Raw genomic sequence first — 18,973 nt, 5'->3', positions numbered from 1 at the left:
GGCAAGCCAGGCCTTTATTGGGGAAAATGCCAGGAATCACTTGGTCTTGCTCTTGCCTTTGCCTGGGGGCGGCTGGACAGGCCGCTCCAGAGTGGCCAGCTTGCTGCTGAGCCTTGCCTCGCTGGCAGTGAGCCGCTCCTCGATCAGCTGCCGCAGCTGCTCCAGCTCCTTGTTCAGCTGGGCCTTGATGAAGGCCCGAAGGATGGAGAGCTGACCTGCAGGGGCAGGGAGGAGGGGACAGAAGGTCAGAAGGGACGCTGTCTAGGGCTGGGGACGGGGCAGGGGGTACTCCGTGCCAGACCATTGATAAGGCACCTCTCAGGTGCTAGTCCCACTGGTCTTCGTGCTCCATCAGCCGGCCTGTCTATGAGACAGCACAGAATGGCTTTGCAACCACTCACACTCTGCTAATTAGAAGCTGAGGAGCTTGGGTAGCCTGGGCCATATGGAGATGCACTGCTAACCCAAAGGCCACACACACCTCGTTGGCAGTTGGAATCCGTCAGTGGCTTCTTGGGAGGAAATGACCAATCCCCTTCTTGTGTTATTTATAGCCTCAGAAAACCTGATGGAGGGTCAGCTATGAGTCTGTTTTGACTCCACAGCAATGAATGAGAATTAGTAGCTATGTGACCTTAGGTTATGGGGTAAGAATTAATTACATAGGAGCTAAGGAATTGCACTGCCAACACAAAGGTATGCAGTTTGAATTTACCATCTGTTCCCCCGTGCAATTAACTGCCTCCGAAAACCCACTGGAGGGTCACCTATGGGTCAGTTCCAACTCGATGGTATACAGCAACATACGTAAAATGTTTAAAAGAGCCGTGCTAGCCTACAAGCTTCCAACTTAAGGACAGCTCTTATTTGTCCTTCAATATTATATGCCCTCATTTTCAAAGTCTGAGCTAACTCTGACTGCCAACAAACTCTTCATCACCATCATCTTCACTTGCTGCACATGTAGCCTTTAAATCGCTGAAAATACTTTGACCCCTTTCTCACACAAATAAAACCCAAACAACCCTCACTGATATTGGGTCAGTTTTGAGTCATATCAGCCGCCCCTGGATTTTCTGAGGCTGTAAATCCCCACAGGAGAACATGCATCCTTCTCCCGTGGAGCCACTGTGGATTTGAACCACCAGAGGGCAGTATTTGGGTTAAGAGTGCAATTTGCTAGACTCACATGTACCTGTTCTAACTTACCTACACATTCTGCTTCAAGTTACTTTTTTAATTTTTTATAATTTGTGTGTGTGCCATCAAATCGGATCAGACTGGTACAGGAGGAGATTGTCCCTCCTTCTCCAGCAGAGCACCTGGTGGATTCGAACCGTATACCTCTGGGATTGCAGTGCCGCTTCTTGCCACTAGGCCACCAGAGCTGCCCTTTAAGTAGATACTCTTATGAATGGATTTTGTTCATAACCTAGGGCTGCCTATAAGTGCCAAATATATATATGCCTTTGCCATCAGTTTTCTAATTATCCCCTTTGGAGCTCTTACCACACCCAGTACCTCGTTTTTAGGTACTTGTCATATTGGACTCCTACATGAGGAACTCCATGAAGGCATCCTTAGATGGGGGGACAGCCTTAACCCCTGATGTAAAAACTCACAATTATTCATTATTGAATATAACTGGCCTAAGGTCAGAGGGAACCCGAACACCTCTAGGCCCTCACTTGGCTCTGGTTGTGGCTGGCCTACTGTCTCCAGTTCTTGTTCTTGTAGGGGTGCTGCCTGCTCCTCTGCTTCTTTGCTGCCTTCTTCTTCTTCTTCTTCTTTCTCTGTAAGCCAGAAGGCAGAGGGATTGGCCTCAGCCCCGCAACGGCCCCAGCCCTCTGGCTTCTCCCTCATACCTACCTTTTGGCCAGAGCTTAGATGGCTGCAGCCCTACATAAGTCAAAGATAGATCCAGGTGCACCTGGGAAGCAGGAAAGAGAGGCTGAGTGGAGAGTGTCTGCACTAAGGGCAAGAGGAGGTGGGGCCGCCAGCCCAGCACGCACCTGGGGGGTGAAAACGTATTTGTAGAGCTTGAAGTGTCGGAAGTAGGTGTTGACCACATAATCTGACAGAATCAGTAGCTGATCCTCGTTAAAGAGGTCGATGCTGAAGGGAGGCCGCTGTGGGGATGGCTGGGAGTTAGGGACCTGATTCCTTCAAGTTTCCTCTCCCCCCATCTCCACCTCTTAAAACCCCTAGCCTCTCCTGTAAGTCTTGGCAATCCAGGAGCAGGGAGGACCCAGGAAGCCTTTCAAAGATGAGGTTGATGAATGTCATAGAGTGAGAGATCACACTGGACTGTCTCGGGGAAGGGGAAGGTCAAGTTCCATGGAACTGACCCGGACTCCATGGCAAAAAAGCATACTGGTGAAGTAGCGGTAACATTCCTCCACATTGTCCAAGGGGGTAGCTGGGAGAGAAAGCAAGATGTGACAGTGAATCCACTCCCTGATTTTCATTCATTTTCTTCAACAAATACAAGGCAAGTGCTTTAGTGGTGGACAGATCTAGGTTCAAGTTCTAATTTGTTTCATTGTTGTTGGTTATCATCAAGTTGGAACCGACCCAAAACTGATCCCACAGTGGGTTTTCAGAGGCAGTAAATCACTCAGGAGTGTCCATCCTCCCTCGAGCAGCTGGCAGCTGCTGTTATTCCTTCACTCAACAAATTCTGAGCACCCACTATGTACCATTCTGGGCAAGAAAGACAAGTCCCTGTTGTTACAAAGTTTATATTCTAGTGGAAGTGGTAATAAAACAAGACAAAAAGTAACTTCAAATATTATGTTCTAAAATAAAATCAAGAAAGGGAATAAAGGAGGAAGCAGGGGCGATTTTTATTGACCATGGTGCACATATTTTCATATATTGTTTCTCAGAATAATCCAAAAAAGTTGGAGCTGTGTTAGATGAGAAAATAGATACTGAGGGCAAACGTGTGTGTGATAACAGGGCCAGCTAATTACATAAATGCCAGCTGGCAATCCTCCACTTCCTACTGCCTGACATCTCATGCCAACATAGCCTTCTCGTCCTCCCCAGAGCTCAGAGTCTCTGGCTTTCTCCCTCTTACCAACACAGGCCTTGTGGAGGTCCTGCACCATGGCACAAACTGCTGATGACTGCTCCAGCGAGAAGCCCTGCTGGCGGCAGAAGATGAGCACATGGGAGAAGAGGTCTAAGGTGATGGCCTCTCGAAGGTTCTGCTCCGAAGAGCTCAGCCCCATTACCTCAGCCAGAACCCTTGTGAGAAGGGAAGAAAGGAGTATGGGAATACAGGACAATACCTAGCCTCATTGCACTACCCCTCACTCTCATCCTTTGGCACCAGCCAAACCCATCACCCTCAGCCTCTTCCAAGAGTTTTTCCTCCCCTCTCTGCTTGGCCTCATACTCCCTCATCTCCTCAACACTGGAGGTCTTCTCTAGTCGGTCCATAGAATGGATGTCCAGGTACTTCCTGTCATAAGAGAAAGGGGGAAAAGTGTTACCACCTTCACGGGATTTAAAGTTTCTGAAAACCCACTGGAGGGTCAACCATAAGCTGTGGGTCACCTGTAAAGGAGGGTAAGACCTAATGAACTCTTACAATCCTCTTCATTTCCAAAACCTAGCTCAGAAACTTGAATTCTTGGGTCTGTTCTGCCACTATCTTACTGCATGACCTTGGGCAAGTCTGCCATGTAAGCCTCAGTGTCTCCATTAGTCCAGCAGCAGCTCTCATGGGTGTTCCATCCTCAATCCTTGGCTCTTTTCTTCCCAAGGTCACACTCCCTCTGTGAATTGGGAAGGCAGAAGCGATGGCTCATATTTAGATAATTACGTTTCTAACCTGTTGCTGTTGCTATGTGCCATTGAGTTAAGTACGTCTCATAACGACCTTAGTATATCTGAGCCTTGTCCTATCATGTGACATCCTCACCATCTCCAATGAACTTGAGCCCAATGCTGTTGTCACTGTGTCAGTCATCTTGTTAAGGGTCTTCCTCTCGTTCTCCGACCTTCCACCTTTCCAAGCATGATGTCACTCTCTAAGGAATAGCCCTTCCTAGCTACATGCTAAAAGTTTGTGAGACAAAACTTCCAAATTCCTGCATCTAAGGAGTACTATGCCTGCACCTTCTCCAAGATGTATCTGTTTAAGGGAGCTCTGGTGGCTTAGTGGCAAGAAGCTGCAATGCAATCCTGAAGACATGCAGTTCGAATCCATCAGATGTTCAAATGGAAAAGGAGGGGCAATCTCCTCCTGTGCCAGTCGGATCCGATTTGATGATACACAACTAGTTAAAAAAGAAAAAAGATGTATCTGTTCTTTGGCAGTTCCATGAGACATTCAGTGTTCTTCTCCAACACTGCAGCTCAAAGGAATTACTCTCCTGTCATCCTTATTCATCGTACAGCTCCCAGATGCATGGCAGGTAATTGTGAAGTTAACTGGATGGAATCCGGTGCAACTTAGTCTTTGACACTATCGATCTTCAGGACTTTGGAGAGATCCCCAACAGCAGACATTCCTAAAGCTATACATCGCCTGACTGCTAGTACCAAGGGTATTGATTGTGGACCCAAGTTAAGATGAAATTGTTGACAAGTTCAATCGTTTCTTCATCTATTATGATGTTGCCTATCGGCAGTGAAGATTTTTGTTTTCTTAATATCAAGAGATAATCCATATTGAAGGCTGTAGTCCTTGATCTTCTGCAGCAAGTACCTCAAGTCCTTCCTCGCTTTTAGTAAGCAAGGTTGTGTCATCTGAATAACGCAGGTTGTTTCTAATTCCTCTCTACCTTTCTGTAAAATGAGGGTGCCCTGGCTGCTTCGCAAGTCTGTTGGGGAGGCACTAAAGAGAAAATGCAAGTAAGAAGTGGGCTCTTTTCATATGTTTCCCCACACTCACCACATGCAGATCCGAGGAGGGGGCAGAGGCGGCTGTGGAGAGAAAGCAAATTAGGGCAGACAGAGCTGTAGTCTCTCGTCCTTTGCACATCTGCCTCTAGGACCACGTACAAGCAGTGCGGGCCTGGGCTTGCTTGCTATTTGTGAGCATATTTATAAATGGAGACTTGTTCCCAGGGTAGCTCTGGAACATCTTTAACGTTAATAACATAATGAGGGGTGGCGTCCTGCCGGGGACCCCATTAACTATTCCTGAGCCGACCGCTGCTGCGCCCTCACCGGGAACAAGTCGACTCCGGGACCTTTCTCCGTTCCCACGGAGGAGGCTGTCGCTGACTCGGTGCGCACAGCCGCCGCTGTCCTCGAAGTCGATTCGCCGATAGAGCTGAACTCCTCCAGTTCCCGCAGCAGTTCACAGGGCAATTCAGTCTGGGACTGCATCCTCAGTCACTGTTCGGACTTTCAGCGGATCATCTCATTGATCTGGGGCGCTTTGGATCACCGTAGGCTCACTCCACCACAGAACTGAACCACCTGGTCTCAGGCAGCGACTGCCAGGGCCCAACCCTCTAGCGGCGCTTCAACCAATCTGCGCCGAGGAAATGAGGAGCGCAGCCAATGGGCGGGAGGCGTCTTCCTCCGTCTCGGTGGTGACCGTTGCTAAGGGGGTTTGCGAAGGAGGGAAAGAACAAAGTATTTTGGCCAATCCGCAGGAAGGCGAGGCGCATGCGTAATAAATTGCAACTGTGCCCCTCAAAGGACTCTCCTGAATTGTCACTACCATTCAAGTTTATCTTATTCAGGGGGGAAAGTGGGAATGTAGTGTGAGTTGCCATGGGAACTGTGTTCTGGCCAATCACCGAGGGAAAGAGGCGCTCAGAAAGAAAACTAACGGGAGCAAAATGCAGAACCATGCGTGACCAAGAGAAACAGGAAGGAGAGACTTGGCAGCACATCCGGCCCTGACTCCCGCGGCTGCGCCGTGCGCCGAGAAGGCTGGTGACGTCCGGTGAAATCCAAGATGGCGCCCCTGAGCTGAGGTTGCTGCCGGCGAGGGCCCCGGGGCCGGCGGGGCCAGGATCCAGCAGGTACGTGCGCGGGGCGGGGGGGCATGGCGGAACTCGGGGTTCTGGGCATTGCCCGCTTCCACGTCTCTGCCTTCTGCCTTCTGCAGGTGGGACGTGCTGCCTCCGCTCACCTGACGCTCCTTAGTGAAGAAACCCCGCGCATCTCCTTGCCGCCGCGGCCATGTCGGGGCCCGGCAACAAACGCGCCGCCGGAGACGGGGGCTCTGGGCCCCCAGAGAAGAAACTGAGCCGCGAGGAGAAGACGACGACGACTCTCATAGAGCCCATTCGCCTGGGGGGCATCTCCTCCACGGTTCGTAGGTTCTAGTCCTCAGTTTAGTAGTGTCCATCTCTCTTTTCTGCCCCAGATCGCCGGCCCCGGGCTTTAGCGCGATCCGCTTTGGAGAATAGGCGGTTGGAGGGAACCACGAGCGTGACGCCTACCTTTCTTTTGCGGGAAAGGTTCCTGTAGGACATATGATTTGTCAGAGACTCTAGCGATAGAGGGAGAAGGCAGAAAAATAACTTTCTTATGGTCAAGATGCGTTCTCCACGAGAACGGAGCCTCCTTGGGTCCTCTTAGCTGTCACGGAGGGTATCATTCCTTCCTCTTTCTCTTATATTTGAGTTCTGCGCCCTGCCTGACTCTCTTTGGCTTGCTTTCCTTTGTAGGAGGAGATGGACCTGAAGGTTTTGCAGTTTAAGAATAAGAAATTAGCCGAGCGGTTGGAACAGCGACAGGCTTTTGAAGATGAACTTCGAGAAAGAATTGAAAAACTGGAGAAACGGCAGGCCACAGATGATGCCACCCTCCTGATTGTCAACAGATACTGGGCCCAGGTGGATGTCCTGCTTTCCTAGCCCTGCTCCACCTAATTAAAACGGGTCTTTTCAATCACTTGTTATGAATGGCTCCTGGACCTCAGACTTCCCTGCTGATAAGGGTACGTCGACAGGGTCCATAACACTTGGGGTGTTTTCTCACTTCAGCTAGATGAAACAGTGGAAGCCCTTCTTCGACGTCATGAGAGCCAAGGAGAGCTGTCATCAGGGGCAGAGGCACCTGGGACCCAAGAAGGGATGACACATGAAACTCCACACACAGAGCCAGGGACATCGGAGCTGAGGGGTAAGCCAGGGTCCCAGGATCTGGGCAGCTTGGGTTAATTTCTGGGAAGGTATTAAGATGGAGGATGTTTTGATACTGTTGTTGATGTTATGTGCTGTCGAGTCGCTTGCAACTCATAGCGACCCTATGTACGACAGCCCTAAACCCTGCTCTGTCCTGTGCCAATCGCACTGTTTCTGATACACCCATCCCGATTACAACAGTCACTGAATCAATCCATCTCATAGAGGGTCTTCCCCTCCTGCACTGTCCCTCACCCTCCCAAGCATGATGTCCCTCTCCAAGGACTTGTCCCTCCTTACAACATGTCCAGAGTATGGCAGACGAAGCTTCAGAATCCTTGCCTCCAAGGAGTAGCCCGGTTTAACCCTTTCCAGGATGAATCTGTTTGTTTTCCTAGTGGTCCATGGTACATTCAATACTCTTCTCCAGCACCACAGCTCAAAGGCATCAATTCTTCTATCCTCCCTAGTCATTGTCCAACTCTCAACACAGCTGATAGAAGATTTGAGGGGGGAGGAGGAATGCAGATTTTTAAATCTGACTTGACTTGATTCTTGTTTAGAAAGTCATTTAATTTTTTTAATAAATTACTTATGTTCATTGCTGTCTGTGTGTTGTTGTTGTTGTTGTTGTTGTTGTTATGTGCTACGGAGTCGGAACTGACTCCTGTCTGACCCTCCAGTGCGTCAAGCTGTAAATTTCATGAGATAAGACATCCCCTCTTTTCTCCCTTGAGCACCCGGTGGGTTTGAGCCACCCTCCTTTGGCAACACCACCCCCCACCCCTTACCCACTAGGCCACCAGAACTCCCTGCCTTTTGTGTACTTAGTAGACACTTGGAAGAAAAAAAGATGAGAAGAGATTCGTTTTCCTGCTTATTAGGGGGATAACATTTAAAGAGATAAACTGACTTGAAGTCATTAAGTATGCACACGATTACGTATTATGATATGTTAAAAGTACAGAGATACCTGCAAAGAAAATAATGGTGTGTTCATGTTTATGTGGCTCTGACTTGAGAAAATAGAGGCAGCTTCCCCAGAGAACTGATTCGGGACCTCTGTGGCCTTGAAGAAATGAACTTCCTGAACTTCAGTTCTCACACTTTCGGGATGGGGATAGCAGCTTCCTGCAGGCAGTAGTTGTGTTCACTCCGTGAACCACAGAGCGTGAAAGACCTAGTGTGTGACTTGGGCCGCGGGAGCTGTTGCTTCTATCCTTATAAGGGTCTGTGTGTCCCTCTCAGAGTCCCTACCGATGCACTTACGGCCCCCGCTTAGTGAGCCGGCCCTGGCGTTTGTGGTGGCTCTGGGGGCCAGCAGCTGTGAGGAAGTAGAGCTGCAGCTGCAGGGCCGGATGGAGTTCTCCAAAGCAGCTGTGTCCCGTGTTGTCGAAGCTTCAGACCGCTTGCAGCGACAAGTGGAAGAACTGTGCCAGCGGGTGTACAGCCAAGGTTAGCATTTTGCACCCCCACCCCAAAACTGTCCATACCTACTTAAACGTTTATGGTACCCTTTCTCCTTTGCCTCTCAAGCCCTAAGCCTAGAGGCCATCGGAATTCCTGAAGGAATAAACACCCATGTTCTGAAGGGAAATCTTGGGTTGCTGAGGGAGTTCTGGCTTTGGTTCTTGGGGTTGGACTATGGAGTCATAGATGCAGAATACAGACTTATCTGGGACTTAGCATATAAAGCCTGTCGAACGTTACTGGTCCCCAGAGCATGGAGCATATGCCCAGCTTTTACAGACTGATAGGTATCTCCCAGCCTCAGCCTTAGTTCTGCCACTCACCTGGGTGTCTTGATTGATGGCTCTTTTCTCTGAATAAGTTTAGTCTTAATGCATAATGAGGATAAGAACTCTTGGCTTTGTCGTGACAGATAATAAAGTTGGTGGATCACGTTAGGCGTAGTAGAATGATCTTGCACTTTGCTGCATTGCCATGGGATTGACTCTTCTTTATGCTCCTCCTTCCCAGGGGACAGTGAGCCCCCCAGTGAGGTGGTTCAGGCTCGCACCCGGGAACTGGGCCGTGAGAACCGGCGGCTGCAGGACTTGGCCACCCAGCTGCAGGAGAAGCACCACCGAATCTCATTAGAGGTAGAATCAAGCGGTTTTGATTTGGATTAGAACTCGGGCAGGGCTTGGGTTGGGGAGGGGGGCACCTAAGGCGTCTCAAGGAACCAAGTTCCCTGTCCGAACATCTGTCCTCTCCGTTGTCCCCAGTACTCTGAGCTCCAGGACAAAGTGACTTCAGCTGAGACCAAAGTGCTGGAGATGGAGACAACTGTGGAGGACCTGCAGTGGGACATTGAGAAGCTGCGCAAGCGGGAGCAGAAGCTCAATAAGCACCTGGCAGAGGCCTTGGAGCAGGTGAAACCACAGTGCCAGGCCAGGTGCATCTGGAGTTAGGTGCTTAGGGACCTCAGTTTTACATCCATTTGTCTGTCTCTTCTCTCTGCAGCTCAACTCTGGCTACTATGTGTCCGGGAGCTCCTCAGGCTTCCAGGGTGGCCAGATAACACTCAGCATGCAAAAGGTGAGGGGATAGCATTTGTCTCACCCTTCTATCCATTTCTCAACCCTGTGCTTGAAATTCTCCTCAGAATTACAAATGGACATCCAGCTAGAACCTGAGTGGCTCTGCTTGTATTTATTCAGTTAACAGTTAATTGATCAGTTAATATGACCACTATATTGTATGTTGGAGTCATGGAGAACAAGAGAGAGCTGAGGTTGTAGAAACAAAGTAAAAAAGTAAATGAAACATACAATGCATTGAGTATACTACTAAGGGAAATAAAGCGAGATAAAGAAGGAAGAAATGGAAATACTTTGGAGTGAGTTGGCATTTTTCGCCGGGGAGCTAAGGAAGGTCCTCCTGGAGGGGATGTATCTCATTTCTCACTGCCTGGTTTCTTGGTAACAGGACGTTTTCTTGGTGCAGTGAAGGGGTCCCGGGGCCCTGTTTCCCTCCAGTTGCGTCTTCGGGTCTCCTGGACACCATCAGTTAGGAGCCCTGGCTCCCACAGTTGACCCACACCCAGAGTTGAATTTTGTCCGTGTTACCTTGGTGTTTTGAGACCTGTGCTTAGTCATTCTCATCCCCATTCAGGTCCCATCTCTCCTCCACAGGGGAGACTGTATATGGTGTATGGTGGAGATGTGAGGGATACATGTGTTCTGCCCTCACAGCCTTCCTCTTTCTAGTTTGAGATGCTGAATGCCGAGTTGGAGGAGAACCAGGAGTTGGCCAATAGCCGCATGGCAGAGTTGGAGAAGCTGCAGGCAGAACTGCAGGGGGCTGTGAGGACCAATGAACGCCTCAAGGTGGCTGTGCTTGTGACAGGGAAGGCCTGGACTCTAGGGGCTGACCTCCAAGTCCTGCTTGCTGATTCCTTTTGGGCATGTGTGTCCAGGTGGCACTCCGGAGCCTTCCAGAAGAGGTCGTGCGGGAGACTGGGGAATACCGCATGCTGCAGGCTCAGTTTTCATTGCTTTATAATGAGTCCCTGCAAGTGAAGACTCAGCTGGATGAGGCCCGGGGGCTGCTGCTGGCCACCAAGAACTCCCACCTGAGACACATAGAGCACATGGAGGTGTGGCCCTGGGACAGGTGGGGACTGGGAGGTAGGACCAGAACGCCAGGGCTCACTAGCCCTGTGGGGCTGCCCTCGGGAATGGATTCTCCCCAAGCCACTGAGGCCTAAAGTGGGGTGAAGGAGGGAGAAGCTTGGCAGGGAGAGCTGAGGGATCACTTAGATCCTTACGGCTCGACCTGCAGAGTGATGAGCTGGGGCTGCAGAAGAAGCTGCGCACAGAGGTGATCCAGCTGGAGGACACGCTGGCCCAGGTACGCAAAGAGTACGAAATGCTGCGCATCGAGTTTGAACAGAACCTGGCAGCCAACGAGCAGGCAGGTATGTGGTGGGGATAGGGTGGAGGTGGGACCTTCTCTGGGAGTACAGGAACTAGGGAGAGCTGGCCCTCTTCTATCCAGGTGCAGGAAGTTAAACTCCGCCCGTTCTAGAGCCTCAGTGCCCTTTGAAAACCGAGTCCCACCACCCAGCTCACAGTCCCATCTGTGCTTTCCAGCCTTTCAGTGCCTCTTGCTTTGAGGTAGTCATCAGTACTCAAAGATTTCTTCCCCACCACCTGTGAGCCAGGCTCTGCCCTGCTACGGTTTAGGGTTAGGCTGGTGAATCCCTGCCTTTGAGCAGTAAGGAAAAGTAAGGCAGTAAAGAGTTTATATTAGTTAGTAATTCTGAGAAAAAGGAAGCAGTTGCCTGTCTCAGGCAGCTGGCTGGATTCAGACCATTTTTGCGCCCCATGTGCTTCTCAGTACAGCAGGGAATAGTAGGGACAATAGCTGGGGAAAGTATGGTCATTTAGGATGGGGGACCATCCAAAGGATGGAGGGACCATCCAAAGGGAAAGACCTCGAAACGACATTTGTTTAAAAATCTACAGGGAGTAGATTAACTTTTTCTTTTTTTTCCCATTTTTTTTAATGTAAATTTATAGTTATTTTATCAAAGGAAACTTTTAAAAATCATTTTGATTTTGGGTGTTTTTTTTTTAATTCACATTGTGTTTGTTCCCATGCATTATGTCGTATAAAATTAATTACCATTGGTCTATGCCCACTATTACCCCATCTTTTCAGATCCCCACTGGATCTTTCCCAATTCCTTCACTCACTCCACCCACCAAACTCAGTAACCTGGTGATTTCTCCTCCTCTGCACCTTCAGTCTTCCTGCTCCCTCCTCTTCCCTCTTTGGGTACTCGCACACATCTTCCTAGTTATCCTTCTGTTTTTATACTAATGCTCTTATCTAGTATTTGTCTTTATGAGTCTGAGGTAATTCACCCAGCACAATGCTGTGTAGCCTCTCTCATGTTAGTATTTTTTTTTCTCCCCGCCCTCTCCGTTAGATAGTATTTTTGAAAATTGTTGCAACTGAGTGTTGGATGGAATTCCATCATGTGAATGTACCACAGTTTCTTAATCTGGTCATTTGTTGATGAACATTTGAGCTGTTTCCTTGTTCTGGCTGTTGTGAATAATACTGTTATGAACATCAGTATACAAGTCTATTTATGTCTCAGTTCTTTTATTCTCTGGGTGTATTCTTAGCAGTGGAATAGCTAGATCATATGGAATTTTAAAGTTTAGCTTTTTGAGAAAATGCCAAACTGCCTTCCAGAGTGCGTGTACCATTTCACAGTCCCACCAACAGTGCATGAGAGCGCCAGTCTCTCATCTTCTCCAGTGTTTATTGCTTATCATATTGTTAAACTGTGCCATTGAGATGGTATATCATTTTGGTTTTGATTTTTATCTCTTTTGCTAGTGATTTTTGAGCATTTCTTCATGTGTCTGTTGGCCATCCAAATGTCTTCTCTGTGAGAAGTCTTTCTGTATCATTTGTCCATTTGGTGATAGGGTTATCTGTCTTTTTCTTTGGAGGCTCTGTAGAATTCTATAAATTTTCATTACAGGACTTTGTCACAGATGTCATTGCCAAATATTTTTTTTCTCTCCAGTTAGTAGGTTTTCTTTTCACTTGATTGAGGAAAGTTTTTGATCTGCACTTTTTTTAATCTTTAAAAGTCCCATTCACTGATATTACCTTCTTCCGGTTGTGCAATGGAAGGAAACTTTAAGTACCCTCAAACTCTGTTGTGGTGGTGTACCATAGAGTCAGTACCAACCCATAGCTGACCCTCTGGCAGATTTTCAGATGCAGTTATGCCTATCCTTCTTCCGCAGAACGGCTGGTGACCTTGAACGGTGTTCCTTCAGGATTACAGTGCAGCTTCTTGCCACTAGGCCACCAAAGTTTCCTTGAACTCTTTGCTAGCAGAAATAATAGCAGGAGACACTATCATGTTTAGGAATTACTTATGAGCTCATGCAGTATAGAAGGGCTGCTGTTTCCTCTCCTGCACAACAGGAATGATGGCTCTGGCTCGGCCTCTTCCCCACTGAGGGGGTGAACCTGTGACTCAGGGGCCCATCTGACCCCTTGCCTCCTGATACTCCCTCCCCCAGGCCCCATCAACCGGGAAATGCGCCACCTGATCAGCAGTCTCCAGAACCACAACCACCAGCTGAAGGGGGACGCTCAGCGCTACAAGCGGAAGCTGCGGGAGGTGCAGGCTGAGATCGGCAAGGTGAGTGGGGGTGGGGGTTCTGCCTGGGTAAGTTTCCGGGACCCTGGTGAGCACTGTGTCACCTCATTGCTGTGCTTTGTCTTCTCAGCTCCGAGCTCAGGCCAGTGGTTCTACCCACTCCATCCCTAACCTGGGCCACCTGGAGGACTCTGGCCTTAGCGCACCAACCCCAGGGAAAGAGGAAGCGGGACCAGGCCCTGGCGGTGCTCCCGACGGCAGGAAGGAGATAACCCCAGTGCCCAGTGCCACCATAACTGCCTCATCAGTGAGGAAGGAGGAACTGGTCTCCCCTGAGGAGGACACCCAGGCCCTGACTCCTGGGACCCAGGGCCCCTCCTCCCGGGGCCGAGAGCCCGAGGGCAGGCCCAAGCGGGAGCTTCGAGAACGTGATGGACCTGGCCTGGGACCACCGTCTGCAGCCTTAGCCCTCTCAAGGGTTGACCGGGAGAAGGCCAGAGTGGAAGAGGCTAAGAGGAAGGAGTCAGAGCTCCTCAAAGGTCTCCGAGCAGAGCTCAAGTGAGGCCCCATTGTCCCCTGTCCCTACTGCCTTGACCAAGTTAGCCTTCGACCCTTCTTGCCAAGCCGCTTTGTACTTTCCTAGGAAGGCCCAGGAGAGTCAGAAAGAGATGAAGCTGCTGCTGGATATGTACAAGTCAGCTCCCAAGGAGCAGCGGGACAAGGTGCAGCTCATGGCAGCTGAGCGCAAGGCCAAGGCTGAGGTGAGGGCTGGAGCATGCACTGGGCCATGCACAGGGGCTGGCCCAGGGTTCCTGTTCTGCTGTGGGCCAGGGGTGTCTGACGAGTGCACGGCCCCTGATCAGCAAGATGCAGGGACCAGAGCAGCCCATCCTCCTGGTGACTGTAGGTGGATGAACTGCGAAGCCGAATCCGAGAACTGGAGGAGCGGGATCGGAGGGAAAGCAAGAAGATCGCAGATGAGGACGCTCTGCGGCGCATCCGGCAGGCAGAGGAGCAGATCGAACACCTGCAGCGCAAGCTGGGTGCCACAAAGCAGGTGCGGCCCCTTCCCCCCGAGGCCTGGAGTCCTGTACACTCCTTGCTGAGTGCCCCCCACATTGTGGCATGTCACTGGTCTCTCTGTGCTTCTCCAGAGCCATTTTTTCCTTGCCCATTTGCAGGAGGAGGAGGCTCTGCTCTCAGAGATGGACGTGACGGGTCAGGCTTTTGAGGACATGCAGGAGCAGAACGGGCGGCTGCTGCAGCAGCTACGTGAGAAAGATGACGCCAACTTCAAACTGATGTCTGAGCGGATCAAGGCCAATCAGATCCACAAGCTCCTGCGGGAGGAGAAAGATGAACTCGGCGAGCAGGTTCTTGGCCTCAAGTCTCAGGTATGGCTGGCCTGGCTCATGGGGTGGAGCCAGAGCAGAGGCCCCCTCGTCCTGAGCACTCACTCCCGTTTTCAGGTGGACGCCCAGCTGCTGACCGTGCAGAAGCTCGAGGAGAAGGAGCGGGCCTTGCAGGGCAGCCTCGGGGGTGTGGAGAAAGAGCTGACCATCCGGAGCCAGGCCCTGGAGCTCAACAAGAGGAAGGTCAGGCTGGGCCTTGGGACCAGCACCCTGGCTTGCTGGCTAACACCCCCACTTTCAGACTCCACTCAGAGTTCTTCTGAGGAGGATGGCTTCTAGGGACGAAGCCTGGCTCTTTTGTGACAGTGGTGCTCTGCCCTGGTTAGCAGTCATTGTGTCAGACCCCAACTCCAGCCATATTTCAATCTCATAGTAATGTACAGGGATGGTTTTATTATTATTATTCCTCTTGTAAGGAAACTGAGCCTTTGGGAGGTCAACTGACTTATTCAGGAAAGAGAAGAACCCTCTCTTGGTCCCAGGACCCATGTTCTTTTTTTTTTTTTATTTTATTATTTTGTGTGTGTGTGAGTGTACCGTCAAATCAGATCTGACTGGTACAGGAGGAGATTTTCCCTCCTTCCCCGGCAGAGCATCTGGTGGATTCGAACCATGCGCCTCTGGGATTGTAGTTGCATCTCCTTACCACTAGGCCACCAGAGCTCCCCAGGACCCATGTTCTAAACCCTGGATTGGTTAACTGTAACGTGAGAGTGGTTGCTGTCCTCCAGCTGTGTGCAGGGAACGGACAGAAGAAATGCCTCGCTCAGGTTAAAGGCTGCACATTGAGGTTCACCATTTTCTCCTGGACTTTTTTTGCCTCCAAGTCAATCATCATTTTCTATTCCTTTTACCAGGCCCGGGGTTTAGTGCTGGGGAAACAGTAGAAACAAGAGGGGCCCATCCTTTTTAGAGCTTCTAGTCTTGAGTAATTCAGCAAATATAATATTACTAGACCATAGTCATTCCCAAAAAGGGAGATAAAGTGCAGTGGAAGAAAAACAGGGATGCTTTTTTCCGGGAGGAAACATCTGAGACTTGATGGAGATACTGAGGGAAAGTATGTGTATGACGTTAGTTGAGAGGGAACAGAGAAGAGCTTTGTGAGGGTTCAAACACAAGAAAGCATCAGATGAGAAGCTGAATGTGTCAGGAATGAGCAGGAGAGTTGAGGGTGACAGAGACGTGAACGGTCAGGAGGCAGGGCCAGCTCGGGTGCAGATGCTGGGCTTGGACTTGATCCCAGGAGCAAGAACCGCTAGAACATTTTACATGAACATGGGTTAATGGTGGCCTGACCCCCTCCACTGAGGCACATGGTTTCTCTCCACCTGCTTCAGGCTGTGGAAGCCGCACAGCTGGCTGAGGACCTGAAGGTACAGCTAGAGCACGTGCAGACACGGCTGCGGGAGATCCAGCCCTGCCTGGCAGAGAGCCGGGCGGCTCGGGAGAAGGAGAGCTTCAACCTCAAGAGGGCGCAGGTGTGTGGGTGGGGGACTGGGGGCCGGGGCTGAGATCTGGCCTTTGCCTTTTTTTTTTTTTTTTAATTTTTTTGGCCTTTGCCTTTTAACATGGCCTCTCTCCAACCCTAGGAGGACATTTCACGGCTGAGACGAAAGCTGGAGAAGCAGAGGAAGGTGGAGGTGTATGCAGATGCTGACGAGATCCTCCAGGAGGAGATCAAGGAATACAAGGTGGGTTCTGGGGCTGCATGGCTCCGATACACCCAGAAACATGACGTGAGGGGCTGGTGAGAATTACAGTGGGTAGTCCGGGGATCCTAGAGAGAAGATTGCAAAACCCTGGTGACATAATGGGTATATGACACTGTGCAGGTTACAGCGGGAAACCCTTTGGGGCAGTGCCTCCCTGTTCTGTACGGTCCCTAGGACTTGGTATTAACTCCCTGTCACAAAGTAACAAGATCCGGTAGGATAGTGAAAAAGGTTTAATTGAGACATACACCCATGACAGCACAGTAGTAGGTGGGCGCATCTTAGATGGAGGAATTGGCCAAGTAATTCCCTCACATCATTAATGAGTAACATGAGAGCAGAGGGCAGAGAAGGGCTTAAGGAAACTCAGGCACCTTTTAACCAGCCCTGGGGTTCAGCAGGAAGAGATGTTACCAGAGGCAAACTTGAAGGGTTGTCTGTGAAGGGTTCCAAGCAGAGAAGAGGGAGCTGAGTGTCCTGGTAGGATGAGGGTGTGGGTTTTGTGGTAAAAAGGAAACCTGGTGAGGCTGGGCAGTGTCAAGCCCTGAGGGGGTGGTGAAGCCAGGCTGTGGTGAGCCAGGCTGAGATGCCTTACTTCCCACACACTGTGAAGACATCAGAGGGTCTTAGGCAGGGGATCTGGGCTGGGAGGGGCAAGACTAGAGGCAGAGCTGTTGGAGCTATTGTTAGCTATTGTAGGTGGCTCACAGGTGACACTGAACTTCCTAAGGGCTTGAATACAACCAATGGGTTCAGGTCTTTAGGAGGTGAGATGCCTGGGGGTAAGGATGGAGCAAATGCATGGAGTGAGGAAGGAGAGGTCATTAAGGCAGGACGCACTCTACTGCAGTTCCCGATTTGAGCAGCTGGAGGGTGACTGTGTCCTTTATTAGGGTTTGGAAGAGCAGGTTTGTGTGGATTTTGCTTAAAAGATTTTGTTGAGAACAAGATGAGAGCTACATACCTCAAAACATTAATGATGGGAAGAGGAGGTGGGAGGGAAGAGAGCTTAAACTGCGCTAAGCCGAGTCAGGGCTGCCAGGAAGGCAGAGGAGCCAAGCATTGAGATTCTGCCCTTGGACTTGATGGTAATGGTTTTGGGGTTGGAGTTGGAGCACCTGAGGAGAGGAGAGGGTGGTGGGAGTGAGGATGGATGATCCTGTGAAGCAGTCAGTTTGATCTTAACGAGGCGCGGCAGCCACAGAGAAGGGGATGGTTTCTAAAAAGAACCTGTTACATGCTATTGCAGTGAGGGGGATAGAGGAGCCCATGCAAAGGCCTGGGATTCCTTGACCTTAGGAGGGCACGTGTGACCCTTCTCATCGTCCAGGTTGGAATCTGGACTCTGCTGCTTTCTAGTTTTGAGCTTTGGCTTCTGGGCCTCAGTTTCTTCATTTGTCAAGTGCTCGCTCCCACTTCTCTGAATCTGCTGGATGTAGGGGCTCTGTCTAGGGTGTAGGTGCCCTCAGGGAGCTCCCGAGCTCATGCCTTTGTCCTGCCCAGGCGCGACTGACCTGCCCCTGCTGCAACACCCGCAAGAAGGACGCTGTGCTCACGAAGTGCTTCCACGTGTTCTGCTTCGAGTGTGTGCGGGGCCGCTACGAGGCGCGCCAGAGGAAGTGCCCCAAATGCAATGCAGCCTTTGGTGCCCATGACTTCCATCGCGTCTACATCAGCTGAGCCTGTAACTCAGGACTTTGGAGCAGCCATGGGCTCTGGGGCTGTGCCCTGGCCCCTCTCCCTCCCGGATCCAGTGTTCCTTGCTCTGCATTCCAGACCCTGTGGGTCCACTTCTGCCCACCTGGGTAGCTTGGGGGCCTAGTGCATGCTAGTAGGATCAGCCAAGCTCAGTGCCCTTGTTTCCTGAAGACCATAGGGCTAGTCTGGATGCCACCTGCCCCATGGGCATAGGCTGCTATGAGACTGCAGAGTCATCCAGTTGTCAGCTGAGCTTCCTGGAAGCTGCCTTAACCTTTCTCCCAATCCACAGGCACCCTTGTTCTGTGGGAATTCCACAGGCCGTGACCTCCCACTAGAGGCTCACCACCTGGCTACATACCCAGACATGAGCAGAAGTAAGCTTGGCCCTGTCCCCTTCTTTTGTGTGACTGGGTCCTGAAATTTCTTCCCCACAAGCCCAAGCCAGGTTTCCCTCCTGTGGTCCCTGTGTGGGCTAGAGTGAGGGGCAGCTGCTGGGTAACCCTGGTCACCCGCCGTTTGGAACTGTTCAAGCCAAGACCATAAATTTCTAGCTAAACAGGCCCCTCCTAATTTCCATTCTCTATCCTGCTTGTTTAGCCCCACCTCATGGATGCTTTGGGGTCCCCAGCTTAGACTCCACTTTCATCCTGGTGGTCTTATCTGCATCGGAGGCAAAACTCCCCTGGAGGGTAAGGCACAGACCAGCTTTTGGGCCAACTTCCGATCATTCCAGGCAGGACTTCACCCAGCCACCCAATGACAGGCAGCACTGTATTGCTTCCTGTGCTGTGTGCTCATGCAGAGGCCATGGGCCAGGGAGGCCTGGCAGCCGAACAGCTGATAGAACGGGGCCAGTTTGCACCCGGAGCCTCTAGAGAGATGTATATAGGCGGGTAATTATTC

The 18,973-nt window shown here is 50.7% G+C and overlaps 2 protein-coding genes across 5 annotated transcripts; one reads left to right on the top strand and one right to left on the bottom strand.

The window, feature by feature from the left end:
* Nucleotides 1–36: 36 nt before the first annotated feature.
* On the bottom strand, nt 37–5,379 carry LOC102854747 (chromosome unknown open reading frame, human C16orf93). Its single transcript, XM_006896520.1, is given in 9 exon segments — nt 37–215; nt 1,689–1,787; nt 1,870–1,930; nt 2,013–2,129; nt 2,349–2,419; nt 3,083–3,252; nt 3,404–3,469; nt 4,907–4,938; nt 5,185–5,379. Coding segments are annotated over 9 exon segments (990 nt in total).
* A 525-nt stretch (nt 5,380–5,904) lies between these two features.
* On the top strand, nt 5,905–18,237 carry RNF40 (ring finger protein 40, E3 ubiquitin protein ligase). 4 transcript variants are annotated; one of them, XM_006896516.1, is made up of 20 exons: nt 5,905–5,993; nt 6,080–6,285; nt 6,645–6,812; nt 6,963–7,101; nt 8,352–8,558; nt 9,084–9,205; nt 9,332–9,478; nt 9,570–9,644; nt 10,316–10,435; nt 10,525–10,704; nt 10,890–11,025; nt 13,163–13,284; nt 13,373–13,800; nt 13,886–14,003; nt 14,150–14,299; nt 14,424–14,636; nt 14,712–14,837; nt 15,995–16,135; nt 16,247–16,348; nt 17,873–18,146. In XM_006896516.1, the coding sequence occupies exons 2-20, from the start codon at nt 6,154–6,156 to the stop codon at nt 18,047–18,049; spliced, it is 3,003 nt and encodes a 1,000-aa protein (XP_006896578.1). In that variant the 5' UTR covers nt 5,905–5,993; nt 6,080–6,153; the 3' UTR covers nt 18,050–18,146. The 4 variants fall into 4 exon arrangements, with proteins under 4 accessions (XP_006896578.1, XP_006896579.1, XP_006896577.1 ...); XM_006896517.1 differs by lacking the exon at nt 5,905–5,993 and having other exon boundaries at nt 6,070–6,285; nt 16,250–16,348; nt 17,873–18,237; XM_006896515.1 differs by lacking the exon at nt 5,905–5,993 and having other exon boundaries at nt 6,070–6,285.
* The last annotated feature ends 736 nt before the right edge of the window (nt 18,238–18,973 follow it).

This window comes from Elephantulus edwardii, unplaced genomic scaffold (assembly GCF_000299155.1).
Source record: "Elephantulus edwardii isolate Elephantulus edwardi_28Jun2011 unplaced genomic scaffold, EleEdw1.0 scaffold00186, whole genome shotgun sequence".
Lineage (NCBI taxonomy): Eukaryota > Metazoa > Chordata > Mammalia > Macroscelidea > Macroscelididae > Elephantulus > Elephantulus edwardii.
Note: the sequence above shows the minus strand (reverse complement) of the source record. Positions and strands in the feature narration are given on the sequence as shown.

Bases quoted from the DNA above. Each gene is read 5' to 3' on its own strand.
- RNF40 (XM_006896516.1), top strand. From the start codon at position 6,154: ATGTCGGGGCCCGGCAACAAACGCGCCGCCGGAGACGGGGGCTCTGGG. The intron at 14,300-14,423 runs GTGCGGCCCCTT...GCCCATTTGCAG, and splicing joins AGCTGGGTGCCACAAAGCAG to GAGGAGGAGGCTCTGCTCTC. The intron at 14,838-15,994 runs GTCAGGCTGGGC...CACCTGCTTCAG, and splicing joins TGGAGCTCAACAAGAGGAAG to GCTGTGGAAGCCGCACAGCT.